At 37.4% G+C, this 20,733-nt stretch overlaps 1 protein-coding gene across 6 annotated transcripts in view; it reads right to left on the bottom strand.

Moving 5' to 3' along the window:
- LOC110350707 (uncharacterized) overlaps positions 1-20,733 on the bottom strand; it is a 108,260-nt gene that overhangs the window by 62,322 nt on the left and 25,205 nt on the right. For 3 of the 6 annotated variants that reach the window (XM_087188253.1, XM_087188251.1, XM_087188255.1), the window contains 3 exons: positions 12,158-12,248; positions 7,498-11,010; positions 6,867-6,986 (listed from right to left, as the gene is read on the bottom strand). In XM_087188253.1, the coding sequence (XP_087044379.1) occupies positions 12,223-12,248 (26 nt within the window). In that variant the 3' untranslated portion in view covers positions 6,867-6,986; positions 7,498-11,010; positions 12,158-12,222. The remainder of the gene's footprint in view (positions 1-6,866; positions 6,987-7,497; positions 11,011-12,157; positions 12,249-20,733) is intronic. The other 3 variants (XM_087188252.1, XM_087188256.1, XM_087188254.1) reach the window with 2 other exon arrangements.

Consider the following 20,733-nt stretch of genomic DNA (forward strand, 5'->3'; position numbering starts at 1 on the left):
ACTTAAAAAAAAATCAGACCTTCCAAATTTAAAGACCCAATCCAAAAATGGGCATCTGAAATGAACAGACATTTCTCAGACAAAGAAGTAAAAGCAGCAAGTAAACATATGAAAAAATGTTCAACATCACTGGTCATTTGAGAGATGTAAATGAAAATAGCACTGAGATTCCACCTCACCCCAGAAAAAAAGGCTGCTATCATGAAATCAACCAATAATAAATGCTGGCGGGGCTGTGGGGAAAGAGGAACCCTGCTCCACTGATGGTGGGAGTGTAGACTGGTGCAACCACTCTGGAAGTCAGTATGGAGATACCTCAAAGAACTAGGACTTCAAGTCCCATTTGACCCAGCTATTTTCCTGCTGGGTATCTTCCCCAAAATATCATACCACAGTGATATATGTGCACCCATGTTCATAGCAGCACAATTTGCAATAGCTAAAACTTAGAAGCAGCCCAATTGCCCATCAACTGGAGACTGGGTAAAGAAAATGTGGGTTTAAAAAAAAAAAAGGAAGTACTACTCAACCATATAAAATGAGAAACTAGAGACATTTATAGCTAAATGGATGCAGATTGAAACAATAGTCTTAAGTGAAAGAAATAGACACACCTGTAAATACCGAATTATTTCTGTAGTGTGAGAAACTGTAAGTGTAAATAAGGACTAAAAGGCATAATAGATAATGTGAAGTAGGAAGAAAAGGGGCAAAGGGGAAGGGGAAGTGGGAGGGGTATGGGAAAAGAAAGAGGGAATGGAATTAATATGCGAAAATGAAAAAATGGAAACAAAGTCTTTGTAAATAGGGAGGGATGGAGGGGTTGAAGAGAGGGCAGGGGAAGGGGGTAAAATAAGAACCAAGAGAGATGATGTAAAGTTGCAAATTTCCAATGATGAATGTCATTATATTGTATACCTAAAATATACCAATAAAATGAAAATTTTCAAAAATATCATGGTGCAAAACATTTCTCCTATGTTTGTGGTGATGCTGCTGTAAACACACCTCCTATGCTGCCATTTAGTAGAGCACATGCAATGATGCACAGTACTTTATATTTGACATTAATATTAAGGTCTGTGTTACTGTGTTAATTTTCTGTTACTGTAACCAAGTACCAGAAGCAATCAGTTCACAGGAGGAAAGCCTTAACTTGGCTAATGGTTGGAGGTTTCAGTCCATGCTGATGGTCCCATCCCTCTGAACTGGTGGTGGCCCTTCATCACGGGAGAATGTGGCAGTGCAATGGCACTCAGCTAATGGTTCAGGCATGAAAAAGAAAGAAGACAGTGAGGTTATACCATCTCCTTTGAGGGGCACGCACAGGGACTCAAACCTCCCACCAGGCTCGGCCTCTTATGACTTCCAGCACGTCTTAGCAGTGCCACAGGCTGAGAAGCAAGCATTTCACAGAGACTTCTGGATGACAACCCAGATCCAAACTGTAACACGTGCTACACATTTTAGGGTCATTATTCTGGGGGAACTTGTTATAGCTATTTTGTAACTTGTTTTCTAGTATCACTGTTGTTCCTTTTACCTCTTGCAACCTCTTAACAGTCTCCTTTGCTGTTGTGATTTACTCAATTATTTATGGTTTATCTGTAATAGATTGTGGTTTGGGGTTTAAGATGAGGCTTTCAGACTTTGGATTATAAGAAGCTATTTTGAAATAATAGCAACTTCACATGATCATAAAGTTAAGAAAATAAACAAAAATAAATAGAGATACAAAGATGTATACTTGCATTCCATTTTCCCCACATTTTGAATATTCCGTGTTCAATTTCACATCTTCAATATATTGTCTATATATTATCATATTAATGCAGATATTTGTTTAGCTGTTTTGAAAATCTTTATATTAATGATGTGGATGGTTAAGCACCATTAATTCCAGCAGTAGAACTCTTTCCAGTGAGTTTTATACCTTCCAATGTTTTGTTCTTATTCATAAATGTTTCTTTCTTTTAGTTTTAAGAACTCATTTTCATATTTCCTATATGGGAGTTCAGGTGGGTATATGTCCTCTTAAGTTTTGCTTGCCTGGGAATTAAATTCTCCAATTAAAAGATAGAGTAGCTAAATGGGTAAAACAACAAGGCTCAAATACTAAATACTCAAATTTGCTGTTTGCAAAACATATATAAAACACACACACACATTTTTTGCAGAAAATGCACTCCAGCTCTGAGGACATGCATAGAATGAAAGTTAAGGGATAGAATAAGATAAGACATGCATGTGGAGTCCAAAGCAAGCAGTTTGATTAAATGTATTTTAAATTAAAAGAAGTAAAGTGCAGGAAGGTCATTACATAATGAAACAGATGTCCGTTCAACAAGAGGAAGCAACAATTTTAATATGCATCCGATATCAAGGCACACAGATATATAAAGCATTCTTGAATCATCTTGCCTTTGTCTAATATAAATGTCACTGTTAATGTACATTGCTGGAGTGTCGGTTTCCTTTTTATGTGCAGTGTAATTGTGGTAAATGAGACCAGGCTCCAACAAATATTGGGGTGTTGCAATATATTACAATTGATCTTAGCCAAAAGGCCAAGAAGTGATGGGATGTTGCGATACAGAGGAAGGGTTTATTTTTATTGTCATTTGACAATATTTGGCCTTTAAATATTCTGTGCATGTAATATAGAACCTCTGCATTTAGTAGTGCCTTACAAAAATTTCTGTGAGTCTAATTTCACATATAAATCACAGTAGGTCATCTTATTTAGACTATTAATGAGGAAACATGCTTATATATATTTCCATAGAAAATGACCAATTATACTTCCCAGTCACCTCGCTGTTTCAGTGATCAGTAGAGTACTGTAGATACTATTCATATATTAAAGTGAATTCCTATAATTTTATACCATTTCAGCATCCACTTGAATATCAGTTTAACTTTCAAATATCAAAACGAAGGCTTAGCTACTTGCATCCGTCGAGCTGGTGCCGAGAACTGTGTCACCTCTTTTCTCTGGGTGACACTTAGCTGCTGCTTCTTCATTCATTCTGGTGATTTCCCTCCTCCATGTCTCACTTGTCCAACACAGGCTCACTGCGTGGACACTCAGACAGCAGGCCATCCACATGCATAAACTAGTATTTCATGAATGAATATTATAAATCTCCAGAATCAAATTTTTTGAAATTTTATGAGACAGACCTCAAGTATAAATCCAAAGTGAAACACTATAAATATATACAGAGACAATTTATGAATTGTGTTTCAAAAATCCACTGAAGAAAATAAAATGTTGTTTTCTAATGACTTGCAAGAAGTTGTACGAGGGCTGATCAAAAAATAAGGTGTATTAAAAATTTGCAAAAATGCATTTTAGTAAAACACACATTGCCATTAATTCCCCTCAGAATACTCTCTCTTCTTTCAAACCAACTTATGTCATTGTATTTGCCACTTTCTGAAGCAGTTTTGGAAGCCCTCTTGGGAGTTTCTTTAGTTGTAGTATTGTGGCTGCCTTAATATCCTTAGTAGATTCAAAACATTACCCTTCATAGTCATTTGACTTTGGGGAAGAGCGAGAAGACTTTGGTTATAGGTCTGGAAAACAAGGTTGACGAGGACACAAGGTAATGTTTTTACTAGCCCACTGGATGACACTCAGCCACAGCATGCACTGTTACTTGATCATACCTCCTAAAGATACTCACTAAAGAGGACGTCCAGAACAGCTAACAGCTTGGCAAGGTGGATGGGATAAGCTTACTTGAAGTCAGAGGGAGTTTCTGAAGAGGGTTAAAGGCAATGTGTCTTACTGTATCAAAATTTTGAAATTTAAATATGCACTCTATATGTTGATTATGCCTCATATCTTTAGAATTCCTGACCCGCACTTGAAAATATTTACAATGCTCCTCTGAAAATGCTCCCTTGCAAATTTACTTGTTCAATCCACAGCAACTGTATATCAAATTCTTTCTTATTCCCCATTTATATTTGAAATCACATGAAAGAAAAATATACAAATCATTTTGAGAACAGTCACTGCAGAGGTAGATGCATCATGGTCTTATCCAATATTTCAATCTGCTCATTTGTCACTCTGTTCTATTCTAAGTGTAGTTGGAAATTGGAATGAGCTTTGGTGTTTCCCTCAGGTGCACCCTGAAGAAGGCATTAATACCATTCACCATGTAAGGTGTTGGCTGAGCTTGCACCCATTGATTCAGCACCAGGAATGTTGGATAAGGAACAAGTTTTAGTGTCAAACACTTGATCAGTGCCTTGTAGGACACCATAATCCATGCAGCCAAGTGTAGGGACAAGAAACAGGGTTCACGTCTCATGGTGTGGTGTCACAGGGTGTTTGCAGTGAGGTTTTACTGAGAATTCTAGGGGTCAGGTAAGCCTCTGTGAAATCTGGTCACAGGTCACTTAGTAGGTACTCAGCACCATGTCCTCTGTCTCTGTTACATCACATCCATATGATTTATGTCCATCACCTGTCCTCCCCTGGCCTTGAGCACTTAGGGCTCATTAACGTCAGTGTAGACTGTAACTCTGTGTTCAGACCCATAGGTGCCAAGCCATCCTGGCCCTCATGTGTATGCAGAGTTTTTGGTGAAGAAATATTTTCATAGTACACCGCATGATAGGTCAGACTGTAGTCGCTGATATGTAAATGGAGAAAGGAACCGAGGCAACGATTGCTTACTTTCTCATAGGGGAAGGAGATCAAGTGATAGAAGGAGAGGGAGACGGGGAGGAAAAAAGGAATTAAGATGTGTTATGCACACATACCAACTCCACACAAGGAATGTAATATAAACTGCAAGCATGCACTAATAAAAAATTTTAGAAGAACTCCAGTTACAATAATGTGAAGAGAAAACATTTCCATGTGTTTATGTGGATTTTGACTGTTTGTCCTTTATCAAGGAAAGAGATAAGCATTTAAGGGGGGGGTGAAAAAATTTGTTAAATTACAAATGCCTAAAATAAAGGAGCTAAGTATCTGTTCTCACTGATCTCCCAAGGGAGAAAAGTGATCCAGACCATGTTTCTGTCTCACTTAAGGTCGCTAGGCCACAGAAATCACTGTTCCCACTGAAGCTATGAATGTAATGTGGAGAACAAGCCCCATGATTGCAGAACATAAAATCAGGAGTCCTGCCTGTCAGCTGTCCACGGAGTTTACCAACTAATCCCAGTGCTGCCCAAACAAGAAGTGTCAGGTGAGCATGGAGCTGTGTGGATATGAGCTGTGGGCCTTTTTGCTGTGAGATTCTTTTTTATGCAGTATATGTGTAGAGTCTTCATTCTGTTCATGTCTGTCTGTTAGATCACCTTATGTAGGGTTGGAGGTGGGGGAATTGGATCATGTTGTTATTTTATTTATTTGTTTTGCTGTTGTCAGATTTCACCATCAAGGTACATGACATTTGATCACTAATTACCTTCAACAGACAAATGCCTGGTGTCTAAGATTGATCTCTACATGTTTCTAATTTAGAATTTGACTAAAGCACCATGCTATTAATTTGGTTTTTTATGTGTAGTTAACCAGATGCCATGACAGTAACTATTCTGTGACTCGAGGGCTTAGCAAAGAATAATTCCAGTGTGTAAGCAACAGCAGAACATGGTCACACACACAAAAAATGATTGCAACTATAAAATGAAAGAATTTTCTTCTCTGAAGACTTTTGGAAATTCTTAAAAGTGCAACTGTATTTTGAAAATTTAAGAAGGTAACCCTGGTAAAAAAATATTCTGCTGAATCCAGAATGGTGGTTTCTGTTTGCATGGTGTTTCCTGGCAGTTCTCAATCATGGTGCCATCGTTTGTCCCACAGAAGCCCACGTGTTACAGGCCTGGTTCCAGCTTGGCAGTATTGGGAGGGAGTGGAAACTCTAAGAGGTAGAGGCTGGTGCAATGTTTTACTCCCTGGGGTAATGACCTCAAGGGGACTTTGGGACCCTGGTCATCTTCCCCTATTTTTCCATCCTGGTCATGAGATGAGCAGCTTTGAGTGTTGAATGCCCCTTGGCATGGACTTCCTCACCACTGGCCTAAAAGCAATGGATCCATCTGACTATGACCTGCTACCTCCAGAGTTGTTAACTAAAATAATGCTCTTTGGAAGTTTATTTTTTCAAGTGTTTGGATAAAGAAATGGATACCTGACAGTTGCATAAAACTCTTTTTTGTTCAGAGGTCATAAATTTGAAAAAAGTATCAGCAGGATACTCATAATAATTATCACACATTATTCAAAAATGGAGTTTTGGGTCCAGGTTAGTTAATGGATTGTGTATTTGAATAAGTAGCTGCTGGGATTCAAATAGGTGACTGATAAAGGGCTTATGGTGGGATAGAAAAAATAGGAGGGGTGTTACAGGAGCTTGAAGGAGTCTCCTGAAGCTGAGACTCCTGTCTTCAGAATGGTAGGCAGTAACAGAAGCTGCTCTGAGATTCTCACTATGTGTCAATTTACTTCCTGAGGACCACAGGCCTTTTAATGTGTTGGGGGAGGAGAGTTGTGGGATTCAGTGTCACATGAAGAATATTAATTTAAAGTAATTGTACCTTTACCTAAAGCTTCAACTTGGTACTGGCTGTTTTTTGTATCTTTCACCTTCCTAAAATCTGAACACCTTACCTAACCAGAGCGTGTTACATGAACTGAAATTGACAGTGTTACAGAAATACTAACTAAACATAGAACTGCCTGTTTTCTTGCTTTTGTCAAAATATCACTTCTTTCCATTTCAGGATTCATTCTAGGTTCAAGTGGGTTAATGCATTTGATTTCCTGACAGGTTTTGTGACTGTGTAACGTATTACCATATGATCAAGTGGCTGAAACCCTAACACTCATGACTCACAGCTTCTTCGGGGTGAGGAATCCAGATGTGGTCATGGTCAGGGCTTGACTGTGCACTGAAGGCTCACATGGAGAAGGGTCCTATTCTGTGCTCCTGTGACTGTGATTAGAATTCACTGTTCTGCAAGGACAACAGGATTTGACTGGTAATTGCAGACAAACATAAGCAATTAATACCACACCTTTGCAAATGTGGGCTCCCCTCAAAACCCCAAAAGAAACAAAACACAAGAGAAAAACATTTCTTAACTAATCATAAGAGGTAATTTTTTGATACCAATAGTAGACAAACACATTTCAAGAAATGAAATTTACAGATTTTAATGACTACAAATGTGAAAACCTTCAAAGAAGTATTACTAAGCAAAACTGAGCAAAAGGAAAAAAGTATTAAAAACTATGAACAAGGCAATGTGACTCATGGTACAAGTTTGTTGTAACATATAGAAATAAGAGATGTAATGTGCACAGGAAAATAAAAACATCTCAGAAGACTCAGATAAAATATTGGATATGTGCAAATCCAGGAATTTGATTGAAAAAAGCCTAATTAGGTGTAAAAGAATATTTTCCCCTTAAAATAGAATCTGGATAAATTCAAGTAGCATCATACCATAACGTAAAAGACTCACTTTTGAACATAGAAAATCAGAGAAAGATGCTCATTCTTGCCACTTCTACTCAACATTGTACTGGAGGCTGCCATCAGAGCTATCAGAAGAGAAAAGGAAATAGAAGGCATCATATTTCTTATGATTTTCCATGTGAAAACAAGCCAAACAACATCTATTGGCTCCAAACATAATCTTGTCTATAAAAAATGCAAAGGAACAAACAAAAATTGTGTTACAACTGAATACTAAATCCAAGCACGTTGAGATATATATGATCAATGTGAAAATGCATGTGAACTCCCACCCCAAGCATTAACAATAAAAAAATGAAACTTATCAGACAATTCCCTTCAAAGCTGTGCGAGGGCTGAGTGGGAGGAGGCTGGAAGGGTGGAAAAGGCTCAAGATGCCACAGGGATTTGTACCAACCTGCAGTTCAGTTGTGATTACTATGCATCAGAAACGTCTACTGATAATAAAGGAAGCAAGGTAAGATGAGAGAAAATTAAGGAGATAAAAACAGGCTATGCATCATGTCTGTCATTTCCAATGTATCATCACTCTTAGGGCCAATTAGAAGTTTCCTAGAAAGCCCTGCATTCATTACTCCCCATGAAATGAGCTCATCATCCTAGTGACAGTCCCTCTGCAAGGGCAGAGGCTGAGGATGTCATGGGGAGAGGTCAGGGGAAGGTTTTCCTCCCAAATCCTAGAAAGTGTCCTGAGAACAATCACACTATGGCTAACTCTGGTCCATAGTACATTGAGACTGTCATTTTTAAGATGAATCTCTATTTTAGAGACTTGAAAATATGTACTCTATCTAGCACTGGTGGAGTAGACAAGGTTTCTCAGGGAATGTCAGATGAAAAACAACTGGGTCTTATCCCCCGTCTCTGGTTTCTACTGAAGAACACATGTATGCTTTCAAAGACATTGATCAGGCAGGGGATTTAGCTCATTGGTGCCGCCACTTGCCTCTCAACTACAAGGTCCTCAGCTCGATCCCCAGTAACCCCCCGCAAAGAAGTTGACCAATAATACCTACCTACCACCTAGCTATTACAAGCAACAGAGTTATTAGAATAGTAGAAAGTTTTTTGCTTAAATTCTTTTATTGGCACATTTTAGGTATACAATACGTTTACCTTCATCACTGGGATCTTGTACCTGTACGTGATGGATCTTGGTTCTTATTTTTTCCCCATTCACTGTCCTCCCTTCCCTATTTACAAATACTTTGTTTCCATTTTTTTCTTTTCTCATAATTTTTCCGTTCCTTTCTTTAATTTCCCCTTCCCCTTCCATTTGCCCTACCCCTTTGGAACTTTTCTTCCAATTTCAAATTATAAATTTTTCATTTTAATCATTTTAATCCTTATTTAAACTTTCAGTTTCTTACACTAGAGAAACTATTCAGTATTTACGCATGTGTGCCTTTTTTTTTTTTTTTTGGTACTGGGGATCGAACTCAGGTCCTTGCACTTGCACAGCAGGCACCGGAACCACTGAGCTAAATCCCCGGCCCTGTGTGTCCTATTTATTTCACTTAAGAGTATGGCCTTAATATGCATCCATTTAGCTATAAATGTCACTAGTTTCTCATTCTGTATGGCTGAGTACTACTCCATTTTATAAAAAAACCACATCTTCATTATCCAGTTTCCAGTTGATGGGCATTTGGGCTGTTTCCAAGCTTTAGCTATTACAAACTGTGCCGCTATGAACATGGGTGCACATATATCGCTGTGGTATGATTCTTTTAATTCTTTTGAGAAAATACCCAGCAGGGGGATAGCTGGGTCAAATGGGACCTCTAAGCCTAGTTCTTTGAGGTATCTCCATGCTGATTTCCACAGTGGTTGCACCAGTCTGCACTCCCACCAACAATGGAGAAGGGTTCCTTTCTCTCCACACCCCCACCAGTATTTGTGATTGGTTGATTTCTTGATAGGAGCCTAGAATACTAGAATTTGTACAGACACTTTGTATTTAACACAGAGTTATGTTTCTGGAACTAGGTCATTATTGAATTGGTCACTAAATGAATTGTATATAGTATGTACATTACAATAATCAGAACAAAGAAATGGGCAAAGGAAACTCCAACCTGAATTCTTTGCTTTTATTTGCATAACTGTTATATGCAGTAGTGTAATGTATAACAGAACAGAAACTACTGCACTGTACCATGCAGTTCAATCAGCAAAAGTTAGAGTACTATGTAAACAAGGTATACTGTACACTAAAAATATTGTGGCTCTGTAAACAAGATATACAGAACTATGTAAAAAAAAGTTTGAGTCATAAGTCCAAGTGCCAGGTTGTAAGTCTGAACAGTTGTTAAACAGGTAGGTTGTTTAATGAGGATGATCTGTATTTCATATGTTATACTTAATTTCTATAATTCTACCTTGCCTAGCATACATTTAGAAACTAAAGTAACTTGGTCATAACCAGAAGGTGGTCTTTTATTTAAAGTTGCTGGTAATCAAATCCAAGGCCCCAGGTCCAAAAGCAGATCTTAGTCCCTCATGACATAGTTTCCAGGTACCTGTCTGACAACATTTATTCCAGGAGTTTGGTCCAGACATCTACCTGTTGCAGATTCCCTAAGGGACGGCTGCAAACAACATCTTTCACTGCAGCCCCTGGACCGCACATCCCACTGGGACTGTGCAAATCTGAAGCAGCATCACTTCCCAGGCACGGTGTCACTCCATGGAAATTCCCATTGCTTACTTCAGACCAGACAATGAGAAGGGCTCAGAAAACACGTCAGGAGGTCCTGATCCCAAACTAGTTCCAACTCACACCCCTCACTCTCACCTCCCTTGTCACCCATGGCTCATGGGTTGATAATATTGTCTTCGAATCTTCTCCTCCTCATTTGTCAAGAGATGTGCTGCTCTCTCCTCTCTGGGATCTGTAAATATTGTACTGCTTGTGTTTCTTAATCTGTTTCAGGGAGTTCTGTCTTCTCTGTTAGACCTCACCTCTCTCAGATCCTGATGTTTTTCTCACCAAGGCTCTCTGAGGCAGTGCACATTTGGTGTAAATAGATTGGTCAGACAAGGTCCAAAGTAAGTTTCCTGAGAGGCAAAGTGCTGGGGGAAAGAAAAGGGCTTAGACATCAGGTGTCCACTAGGATAAGTGGTATCCTATGAAAGCATGCTGAAATCTCCTGCTGTTCTGCTAGGGCAGGAGTAGAATTTATAAACTTATTCTGCTGAAAGAGACCTCAGAAGCAAAGTAGAAACAAGAACACTATAACTGCACTGTTGTGTACTAGACTAAAATTCATGAAACCTATTGAGAAGGAAGGTAGTAATGGCAAAGGGTTCCTGGAAAGTTTGCCTTGGACTGTGACAAAATATCTGAGATAAATGACTTGTAAGCAGGAAGGTTTATTTGGTGTCAGGGTTGAGAGGTTCAGGCATGGTTGGCTGACTGTGTTACCTTTGGGGCTGTGTCAGAGCAGCACATCATGGTGAAAGTACATATCAAAGGAAACTGAGCACATCAAGGCATCTGGAATAACAGAGAGACAAGATGGGCAGGATCCCATTTTCTCTTTCAAGAGTAAACTCCTAAAGCCCTTATTTCATTCTATTAGCCCACATCTCTACATGATTTTACCACCTGAAAATATTCCCGATGTGAATACCAGACCTTCTACACATTCACCTGAGGATTTCCAAGATACAACACTCAGCAATCTCATCAATAGAAGAGAGCAGAAAATCACCTGATAATCTAAAAATGTCTAAACAGTACTTGACTATGTCAATGCTCTTTAAGATTAAATTCACTGAATATAATAGAAAATAAAAAAGGAATCTGCTGAGACCACAAAGGACATCCATAAAGATCTCAGAGAAGCTAAGTTATCCTAAATGTTTAGTATTTTCCCTAAGATCAGAAGCAAGATAACACTGCTGTCTCTTTTAATTCTGTTCAACTTTGTGCTAGAATCTGTAGCCATGACTTTTCACAAACAGACCAATATAAAGCATCCATGTTATAAAGAATAACTGACTGTCATCATTGTGTGATTCACCACTTTGAGTATAGGACTTGCCAAGAAACACCTTGACATGGGATTAAAACTAAAGAACAACCTCATGGAGGTAGACTAACACCATTTCAGTATATAAAAATTAACTGTATCTTCACACTAGGAATTGGCAACCTAGATATTCAAACAGGAATTCCTTTTAAACTAGCACTGCAAGAGGAATTCTTGGGAATAAAACATCACAATAGTTATGTATCCTTAAGGTTACACATATGTATGAAAAACAAAATCCTGAATATATGAAGGATTAGAAACTTCACCTTCATTGATCAGAATGTTTCATATATTGGAAATATGTCCCAAATATTTCTATACATTCAATAAAATATATTTGTTAGAAAAAAGAATCTCTCCAATTTCTAGTGGACTTATTTTATATTAATTGGCAGTTTCTAAAATTGAATTAGAAATGCCAAGATAATACTGATTCAAAAAAAAAGAGAAAAAGAAGTACTTTCCCCATATTACTATTTCAACACTTTCTGGAAATGTTAGTGATCAAGATATTTTTCTACTAGTACAAAGGCAAAGATATAGAGGGGCAGAGTAGAACTGGGAGTTCAAATAATTAACCATGGGGCAGAACACATTGGCACATACCTATAATCCCAGTACTCCAGAGGCTGAGGCAGAAGGATCACTAGTTTAAGCCCACATGGGATACATCACAAATTGACAGCCAGCCCAGACCCTGTGTCAAAAAAGTTTAAAACGTAATTGGAAGATCAGTTTTTAAAAGATTCCACAAACAATTCAAAGGTACCACTTTTTTTTTGGTTCTAGGGTTGAACTCAGGACCTTGAGCTTGCAAGGCAGGTGGCGGCACCACTGAGCTATATCCTGGGCAGTGGTACCAAATTTTTCAGCTTTGTTGAGAACAGAGGATAACCACATGCAAATTGGGCACTTCCCTCTTGCAACATACATATTGACAAAAAATGCTCCATAGATCTGGTGCAAGAGCTAAAACTACAAAACCTGTACAAGAGAACAAAATAATGAATTCCAATAGCCTTTTGTTAAACAATGATTTGTATAATATTTTCTATAATATTCTCAACAAGAGTCAATAGGCTAAAGTGAATATTGTCTGAATTTAAAACTTGCATTATTTTAAGTACAATATTTAAAAAAAGACAACCCAAAGATGGGATAAAATATTTAGAAACCAAGTGGGTCATTAGTGTCTTTTTCAGAATATATTAAGGCATCTCCCTCAATAAAAAAATGCAAACACCCAATGAAATGGATAAATGATTTGAATAAGCATTTCTCTAAATAAGCTCTAGACATGACCAGTAAGCACATGAAAAGGTGCTCAGAACTTTTAGAGACTTAGGAATTTAAATCTAAAACAGTAACATATACTACGCTAGTCTCAAAAGCATATTTCTAAGTGAAAGAATTCTGCTTTAAAATTATACATAGTACATTTCAAATTATTAATTATTCATTTTAATCATTTTAACCCTTGTTTACACTATCAGTTTCTCACACTAGAGAAACTATTTGGTATTTACACATGTGTGTCCTCTTTATTTCACTTAAGAGTATGGCCTCAATATGCATCCATTTAGCTGTAAATGACTCTAGTTTTTCATTCTTTATGGCTGAGTAGTACTCCATTTTATAAAACACCACGTTTTCTTTATCCAGTTTCCAGTTGATGGGCACTTGGGCTGCTTCCAAGCTTTAGCTATTACAAACTGTGCCGCTATGAACACGGGTGCACATATATCACTGTGGTATGATTCTTTTAATTCTTTTGGGAAGATACCCAGCAGGGCAAGGGTTAAAATGATTAAAATGAATAATTGATAATTTGAAATAGGAAAAAAGATCCAAAGACAAAGGAGTGAAGGGAGGGGGAGGGGAAAGGAAAAGAGGGAAAGGAAAAACTATGGGAAAAGAAAAAAAATGGAAATGAAATCTATTTCAATAGGGAAGGGTGGAGGGGGTGAAGGGTGCACAGGTAATGGGGAAAAAATAAGAACCAAGATATATCATGTACAGGTACAAACACCCAATGATAAATGCAAATGAATTTTATACCTAAAATGTACCAATAAAAGAACTAAAAAAATAAAATAAAATGCAAAAAAACCCTATATACAGTTCAGCTCCATTTGCATTACACTCATGAATAGGTGAAATTAAACACTCAACAAAAATATCAGTGGTTTCTTGTGGTAGATAGGAGAATAACTTTGAATAAGTAAAATTTAAGTTATTTCTACAATATAGTGAAAAATTCCTGAATACTGTAATGGTGGATACATAACATTGTTTTGCAAATTTTTACTAAATTTTGTAATAAAAATTGTGAATCTGAATATAGGTAAAATAAAAATATTTAATAGGCTAGATGATTACAGAGACTAATGAGAATAATAACATGCTTTGAATAAGTTGGTGGAAGGCAATGGGAAAAATATGACTGAACTAGGTAAATTAAGGAACAGATGGGGATTCTCCATTTTAAGAACTTGTGTACAAGCACTGAGTAACTTTGTAAAGCTGTTTCCTGTGGGGCATGGACTGATAATCCTGAAGCAAGTGTGTATGTATGTTAGACTTCAGTGATAAAGTTTAATGGACCTGGGTTTCTCACTGATAGATAACAGGCAGATAATTGGGAATGGGAGCCCTAATGAATGTAGTACATGATTAGACCACGTGGTCCTGGTGATATCAGTTAGATCATGTGGCCCTGAAGATATCAGTAGGAGTTCATGGATCATTTCACATATCTGTGTATACATATGGACTCAAATAGAAATATTTTTGGGTTGGGGATTTAGCTCAGTGACACTGCACCTGCCTCGCAAACATAAGGTCCTTCGTTTGATCCCCAGTACAAAAAAGGAAAGAAATATTTATGAGATGTTTACATGTGTGAGTTGATAGATACAAATATTTATTCTCTTCTCTTTCAGTGAAAAAGGAAGCTGATCTCTGAATGACAAATGGACTGGTGAGGCGCTGAGCCTCATGGAGCTGAGCTGCTGCCCCAACCCCACCCCGCGCTTCCTGTGGAGCACCACTCTAGCGCAGTCACCCCCCCACCACCGCTGGCTTCCTGGCTGCCCTGGGACAAGGGTCCACATCGCAGAGACACAGGGAGTCATAAAGGCTGTTGCCCTGAACTCTAGAAGATAGAGCAGAAGTGAACAACAGAACGAGGGCCTCTCTCAGGCTCCTTGAGGAAAACTGAAGCCCACTGGAAAAGTGAAGAGGATCTCTGCAATAAAGGCACACCAGACCACCGTAGTTGAAACATTACAGGCATCATCACCTCCCATTGGAACGTGGACTGTCTTCAGGGGAAGGGCAGCTGGAACCTGCAGTAGGACCTTGCAGAGTTCAAACCTGCAAGAGGTCAGGGAGCTCAACTTGGGCCTTGCAGCCAGAAATCAGCCTGAATCTCAGGGGTTTGCTACTGGCTTGCTGAGACTCATTGACTTAGATCTGCACACTGCTGCCCACGTTGTCTATTGTGACAGCAGAGACATACCTTGAAGGAGGCCCTTTATTTTTATTTTTTATTTTCAAAAATTTTTTTATCTTATTTTTAATTTTTTTACTCTTCAAATTTTTCTTTTTTTCTTTCTACCTTTTTTATTTTCTTTCTCTCTCTCACTCTCTCTCTCATATTGTTCTTCGTCTCCCTTTTTGATCATGTTCCCGCCCTAATTTGGATTTCTTCTTTTTTTTCTTGTCTGCTCTTTTTTTCCTTCTCTCTATTGTCATTAGTTTCAAAGGAAAGTAAATACAGTTTCTAGGTTCCCTATTGCTGCTAGGTTGCTTTGTTCTTGCTTTTATCTTTCATTCTGCCTTTTCTTCTTGTCTTCAACAGTTTACTAGAGTTTGTGTGATCTTTTTGTGTCCTCTGGCCTCCTTTCTAACCTCTCCCTATCCTTCTACCTATCTATCCCTCCCTCCCCAACTCCTTCTAAGTCCTCATCCCAAAGGGTAAAGTTGGTATAATGAAGAGTTTATTCACTATAAACATATTTAAGGCTGTTCCTCTATTTTGATTTAATTCATATGGTTAAAGATGACAGATTAATAACTACCATAAATTGTCATTTTGTAAGCTGTGCTTGATGCTATTGTGTTGCTGATTGTATCACTTGTGCTAAGGCATTGTGATTGATCTAATTGGTTGTCCTTCCTGGTATAATGAAAATGAGATAGCCTCAGAGTCATTAGAGACCCAAAACCTAAAGACCAGTTATATCTGGAAGATACCTCTGAGAAGCAATCATTCCATAAGAGTTCTAAATACAAGCAACAAAGTTACTTACATTAAGCAATATTGAAGTATCAACCCAAGAATTAAACCAAGGACAGAACCAAAAACAAAAATAGAAATGAGAAGACATTTAAGCAAGGCACAAACCCAGATTTTCAGCTAAGGAAAAGCAAATTCTGAGGGAAACGAGGTGGAAAAGTCTGATAATCAACCATTTGGACACCCTGAACTGACAGCAAAGGAAGGAACAAAACAGGTGAATGAGGCTCTAGAAAAATTCAAAACAGAAATAACTTCCCAGATAAATACAGAGATGGTGAGCAGAAGGAAAGACAAGATTAGAGACTCTAGGACAGAAACAGGTAAAAAATAGATGAGCTCAGGACCAAGATGGAAGCCACGAATGCCCAGCATAGAAAAGAAATGGAAATCATGAATGCTCAAAATAGGAAAGGAATGGAATCCATGAAACAGATTCAAACAAATATCCAGGAGATTAAAATCTTTTGAAAGTATACACAGCAGACTGAGCCAATCTGAAGACAGAATATCAGATATAGAAGACAGGATGGCAGTCAGTGACCATGAAAAGAGAGACCTCTTAAAAATAGAAGGAACCACGAGAAATCAGTCCAGCAGCTGCTAGATGATACAAAGAAGAATAATATAAGACTGATAGGAGTCGATGAAAAATCAGGAGAAAGTACAAATGACATAAAAAAAAACTTCACAGAATTAATGAGAAAAAACTTCCAAAATAGAGCAAAAGAATTTGACATACAGAGAGGTGAGGCATATAGGACTCCAAGTAGCCATGATAAAATAAAATCTACACCTAGACATATAATAATCAAGATTCTGGAAACCCAACAGAAGAACAAAATCCTACAAGCAGTTAGAGAAAAGAAACAAATCGCATACAAAGGAAAGCCCATCAGAATCACAGCAGACTTTTCAACACAAAACTTTAAGTCAAGAAGAGCCTGGAGTGAAATAGTTCAAGCCCTAAAAGAAAACAACTTCCAACTTAGAATGATGTATCCTGCAAAACTATCTTTCAAAATAGTGGGGAAATAATGAGGAAATAGGATACTTCCATGACAAAGAATACCTGAGAAACTTCACGAATACCAAACCAGCACTCCAAACAATTCTAAACAATATCCTAGAAAAAGACAATGAAGGTCACAACTCCATGAGGCCCATAGAGCAAATCCATTAGGCCAGGCAAGAAATTAAAGGGAGAAGGGGAAAATAAAAAAAGAGCAAACAACAGGAAAATAACATGACAATGATAAGTCAGTACATATCAGTTATAACCATCAATGTTAATGACCTCAATTCACCAATCAAAAGAAATAGATGGGTAGAGTGGATTAAGAAGCAAAATAAAACAATGTGCTGTATACAAGAAACACACCTAGTTTAAAAAGAAACTCATAGACTGAAAGTAAAAGGATGGAAAACAGTTCTCCATGTGACAGGAAACTAGAAAAAAGCAGGGGTAGCTATCTTATTTGTAGACAAAGTAGATTTCAAACCAAAACTAATTAAGAGAGACAAAGAAGGTTACTATATCCTTGTAAAGGGAACAATCCAAGAGGAAGAGATGACAATCATAAATATATATGCACCAAATACTAATGCCCCCAACTATACAAAGCAAATATTAAGGGACATGAAAAACCAGATAAGTACTAATACAGTTGTAGTGGGGGACCTCAATACCCCAATATCACAAATAGACAGATCATCTAGACAAAAAAATCAGCAACAAAAAACTATAACTAAATGAAGCTTTTGAACAAATGGACTTAATAGATGTCTACAGAGTGTTCCACCCCCCAAAATCAGAATATTCATTCTTTTTGGCTGCACATGGTCAGTCTCCAAAATAGACCATGTTTATTTAGAACATGTTTAAGTAAATGCAAAAGAATTTAAGTTATCCCCTGTGTATTATCAGACCCTAGTGCAATTAAACTGGAGATCAATAACATAGAAACCACAAGAACTTCACAAACACATGGAAATTGAATAACACCCTCCTGAACAACCAATTGGTCACAGAGGAAATTAAAGAATAAATTAGTTTTTTTAAACAAAGAAATAATAATGCCAATACAACATACAGGAATCTATGGGACACAATGAAAGCAGTTCTAGGATGGAAATTCATAACAGTGAATGCCCACACTAGAAAAACAGAATGAGCTCAAATAAACAACCTAATTCTGAATCTTAAGCTCCTAGAAAAATAAGAGCAAAATAAACCCAAAGATCGTACAATGGAGGGAATTATAAAGATCAGAGCAGAAATCAGTGCAATGGAGACCAAGAGAACAATGAAAAAAAATCAATGAATTGAAGAGTTGGTTTTTTGAAAGAATAAATAAAATGGATAAACTCTTAGCCAACTTTATCAAAAAAAGGAAAAAAAAGGCTCAAATCCATGCAATTAGGAACAAAAAAGGTGAAGTCACAACAGATCCAGCAGAAATCCAGAGGATCATCAATACTTACTTCAAGAATTTGTACTCTAATGGAATGGAACACACAGAAGAAATGGACAGATTTCTAGATACATATGAGTTACCAAAGTTGAATGAAGAAGATATAAAACTTCTATACACCCCAATTATAATCAGTGAAATTGAAAATGTAATTAAAAATTTACCAACAAAGAAATGCCCAAGTCCTGATGGCTTCACTGCTAAATTCTACAAGAGATTTAGAGAAGAACTATTGCCACTACTCTTTAAACTCTTCAATCAAATTGAAAGGGAAGGAGTAGTTCTAAATTCATTCCTGAAACAAGTGTTACTTTGATTCCAAAACCAGGGAAAGAATCAACAAAAAAGAGATCTACAGGCCAATCTCTCTAATGAACATAGATGCAAAAATTCTCAATAAGATACTGGCAAACAAAATACAGAGGGTCATCAAGAAGATCATACACCCTGACCAGGTCGAATTCATCCCAGGGATGCAAGGATAGTTCAACATATGTAAATGAATAAATGTAATACTCTATATTAACAGAGTCCAGGACAAAAAATATATGATCATCTCAACAGTTGCAGAAAAAGCATTTGACCAAATTCAACATGCATTTATGATAAAAACTCTGCAGAAATTTGGAATAGATGATGTTTATTTCAACTTGATTAAGGATATATATGAAAAACCACCAGCCAACATCATACTAAATGGTCAAAAACTGAAAACCTTCATGTTAAAATCAGGAACAATACAAGGACGTCCACTATCACCACTACTGTTCAATATAGTTCTGGAAACATTAGCCACAGAAATTAGAGAAGAGAAAGAAATAAAAGGAGTAAAGATAGGAAAGGAAGAAGTTAAACTGTCATTATTTGCTGACGATATGATACCCTACATAGAAGACTCAAAAAACTCTGCCTAAAGACTTCTAGATTTAATTGACAGATTCAGTAAAGTAGTCGGATACAAGGTCAATACTCCAAAATCAATAGCCTTCTCATACACAAATAACAGACTCACCGAAAGAGAAACTAGGGAAACAATCCCTTTCACAGTAGCACCCCAAAAAATGAAATATCTAGGAATCAATCTAACAAAGGAAGCAAAAGACCTCTACATTGAGAACTGCAGCACTCTGAAAAAAGAGATCGAAGAGTATATAAGAAAATGGAGAGACATTCCCTGTTCCTGGGTAGGAAGAACTAATATAGTGAAAATGGCAATACTTCCAAAACTGCTATACAGATTCAATGCAATCCTGATTGAAATCCCAACAGCATATTTCACAGAACTAGAGAAAACAATCCAAAAGTTCATCTGTAACCAGAATAGCTTTTGCTATTCTAAGCAACAGGGTCATGGCAGGGGATATCACAGTTCCCAACTTGAAACTATACTACAAAGCCACTGTGATAAAAACAGCATGTAACTGGCAAAGAAACAGACCTGAGGATCAGTGGAACAGCTTAGAAGATGCAGAATCCACTTGAGACATGCGCAGCTACCTCATCTTTGACAAAGGATCCAATCATCCTCACGGGAGGAAAGATAGGCTCTTTAATGAATGGTGTTGGAAAAAATGGATTTCAACCTGCCAAAGATTAAAACTAGACCCCTATCTTTCACCATGCACTAAACTAAAATTGAAGTGGATTAAAGATCTAAATATTAAAAAAGAAACACTAAACTTGCTGGAAGATAAGTTAGGTAGAACTCTTGAAGACATTGGCATAGGAAAAGCCTTTATGAACAAAACCTCAACAGCACAGGAACCAGCACAAAAAATCAACAACTGGGGTCTCATCTTATTAAAAAGCTTCTGTACTGCAAGAGAAACCACCAACAGAGCTAAGAGACAACCTACAATGTGGGAAAAAAGGTTTACCAGCTGTTTCTCAGACAAAGGTCTACTATCTAGAATATATAAAGAACTAAAAAAGTTCAAACCTCCCAAATTTAAAGACCCAATTCAAAAATGGGCATCTGAAATGAACAGACATTTCCTAGACAAAGAAGTAGAAATAGAAATAGCAAATAAACATTTGAAAAAATGTTCAACATCACTGGTCATTTGAGAGATGCATTTGAGAGATGCAGATAAAACAATGCTGAGATTCCACCTCACACCACAAAGAATGGCTGCTATCATGAAATCAACCAATTAAAAAAGTTAAAATTAAAAAAGCTGGGAGAGTTGTGGGGAGAAAGGAACCCTTCTCCATTGTTGGTGGGAGTGCAGCCCGGTGCAACCACTGTGGAAATCAATATGGAGATACCTCAAAGAACTAGGATTAGAGTTCCCATTTGATCCACATATTCCTCCGCTGGGTATCTTCCAAAAAGAATTAAAAGAATCATACCACAGTGAAATATGTGCACCCATGTTTATAGCAGCAGAGTTTGCAATAGCTAACAC

This window comes from Heterocephalus glaber, unplaced genomic scaffold (genome assembly GCF_053883595.1).
Source record: "Heterocephalus glaber isolate CG9 unplaced genomic scaffold, H.glaber_assembly_v1.0 deba00001531, whole genome shotgun sequence".
In the NCBI taxonomy this organism is placed as follows: Eukaryota; Metazoa; Chordata; class Mammalia; order Rodentia; family Bathyergidae; genus Heterocephalus; species Heterocephalus glaber.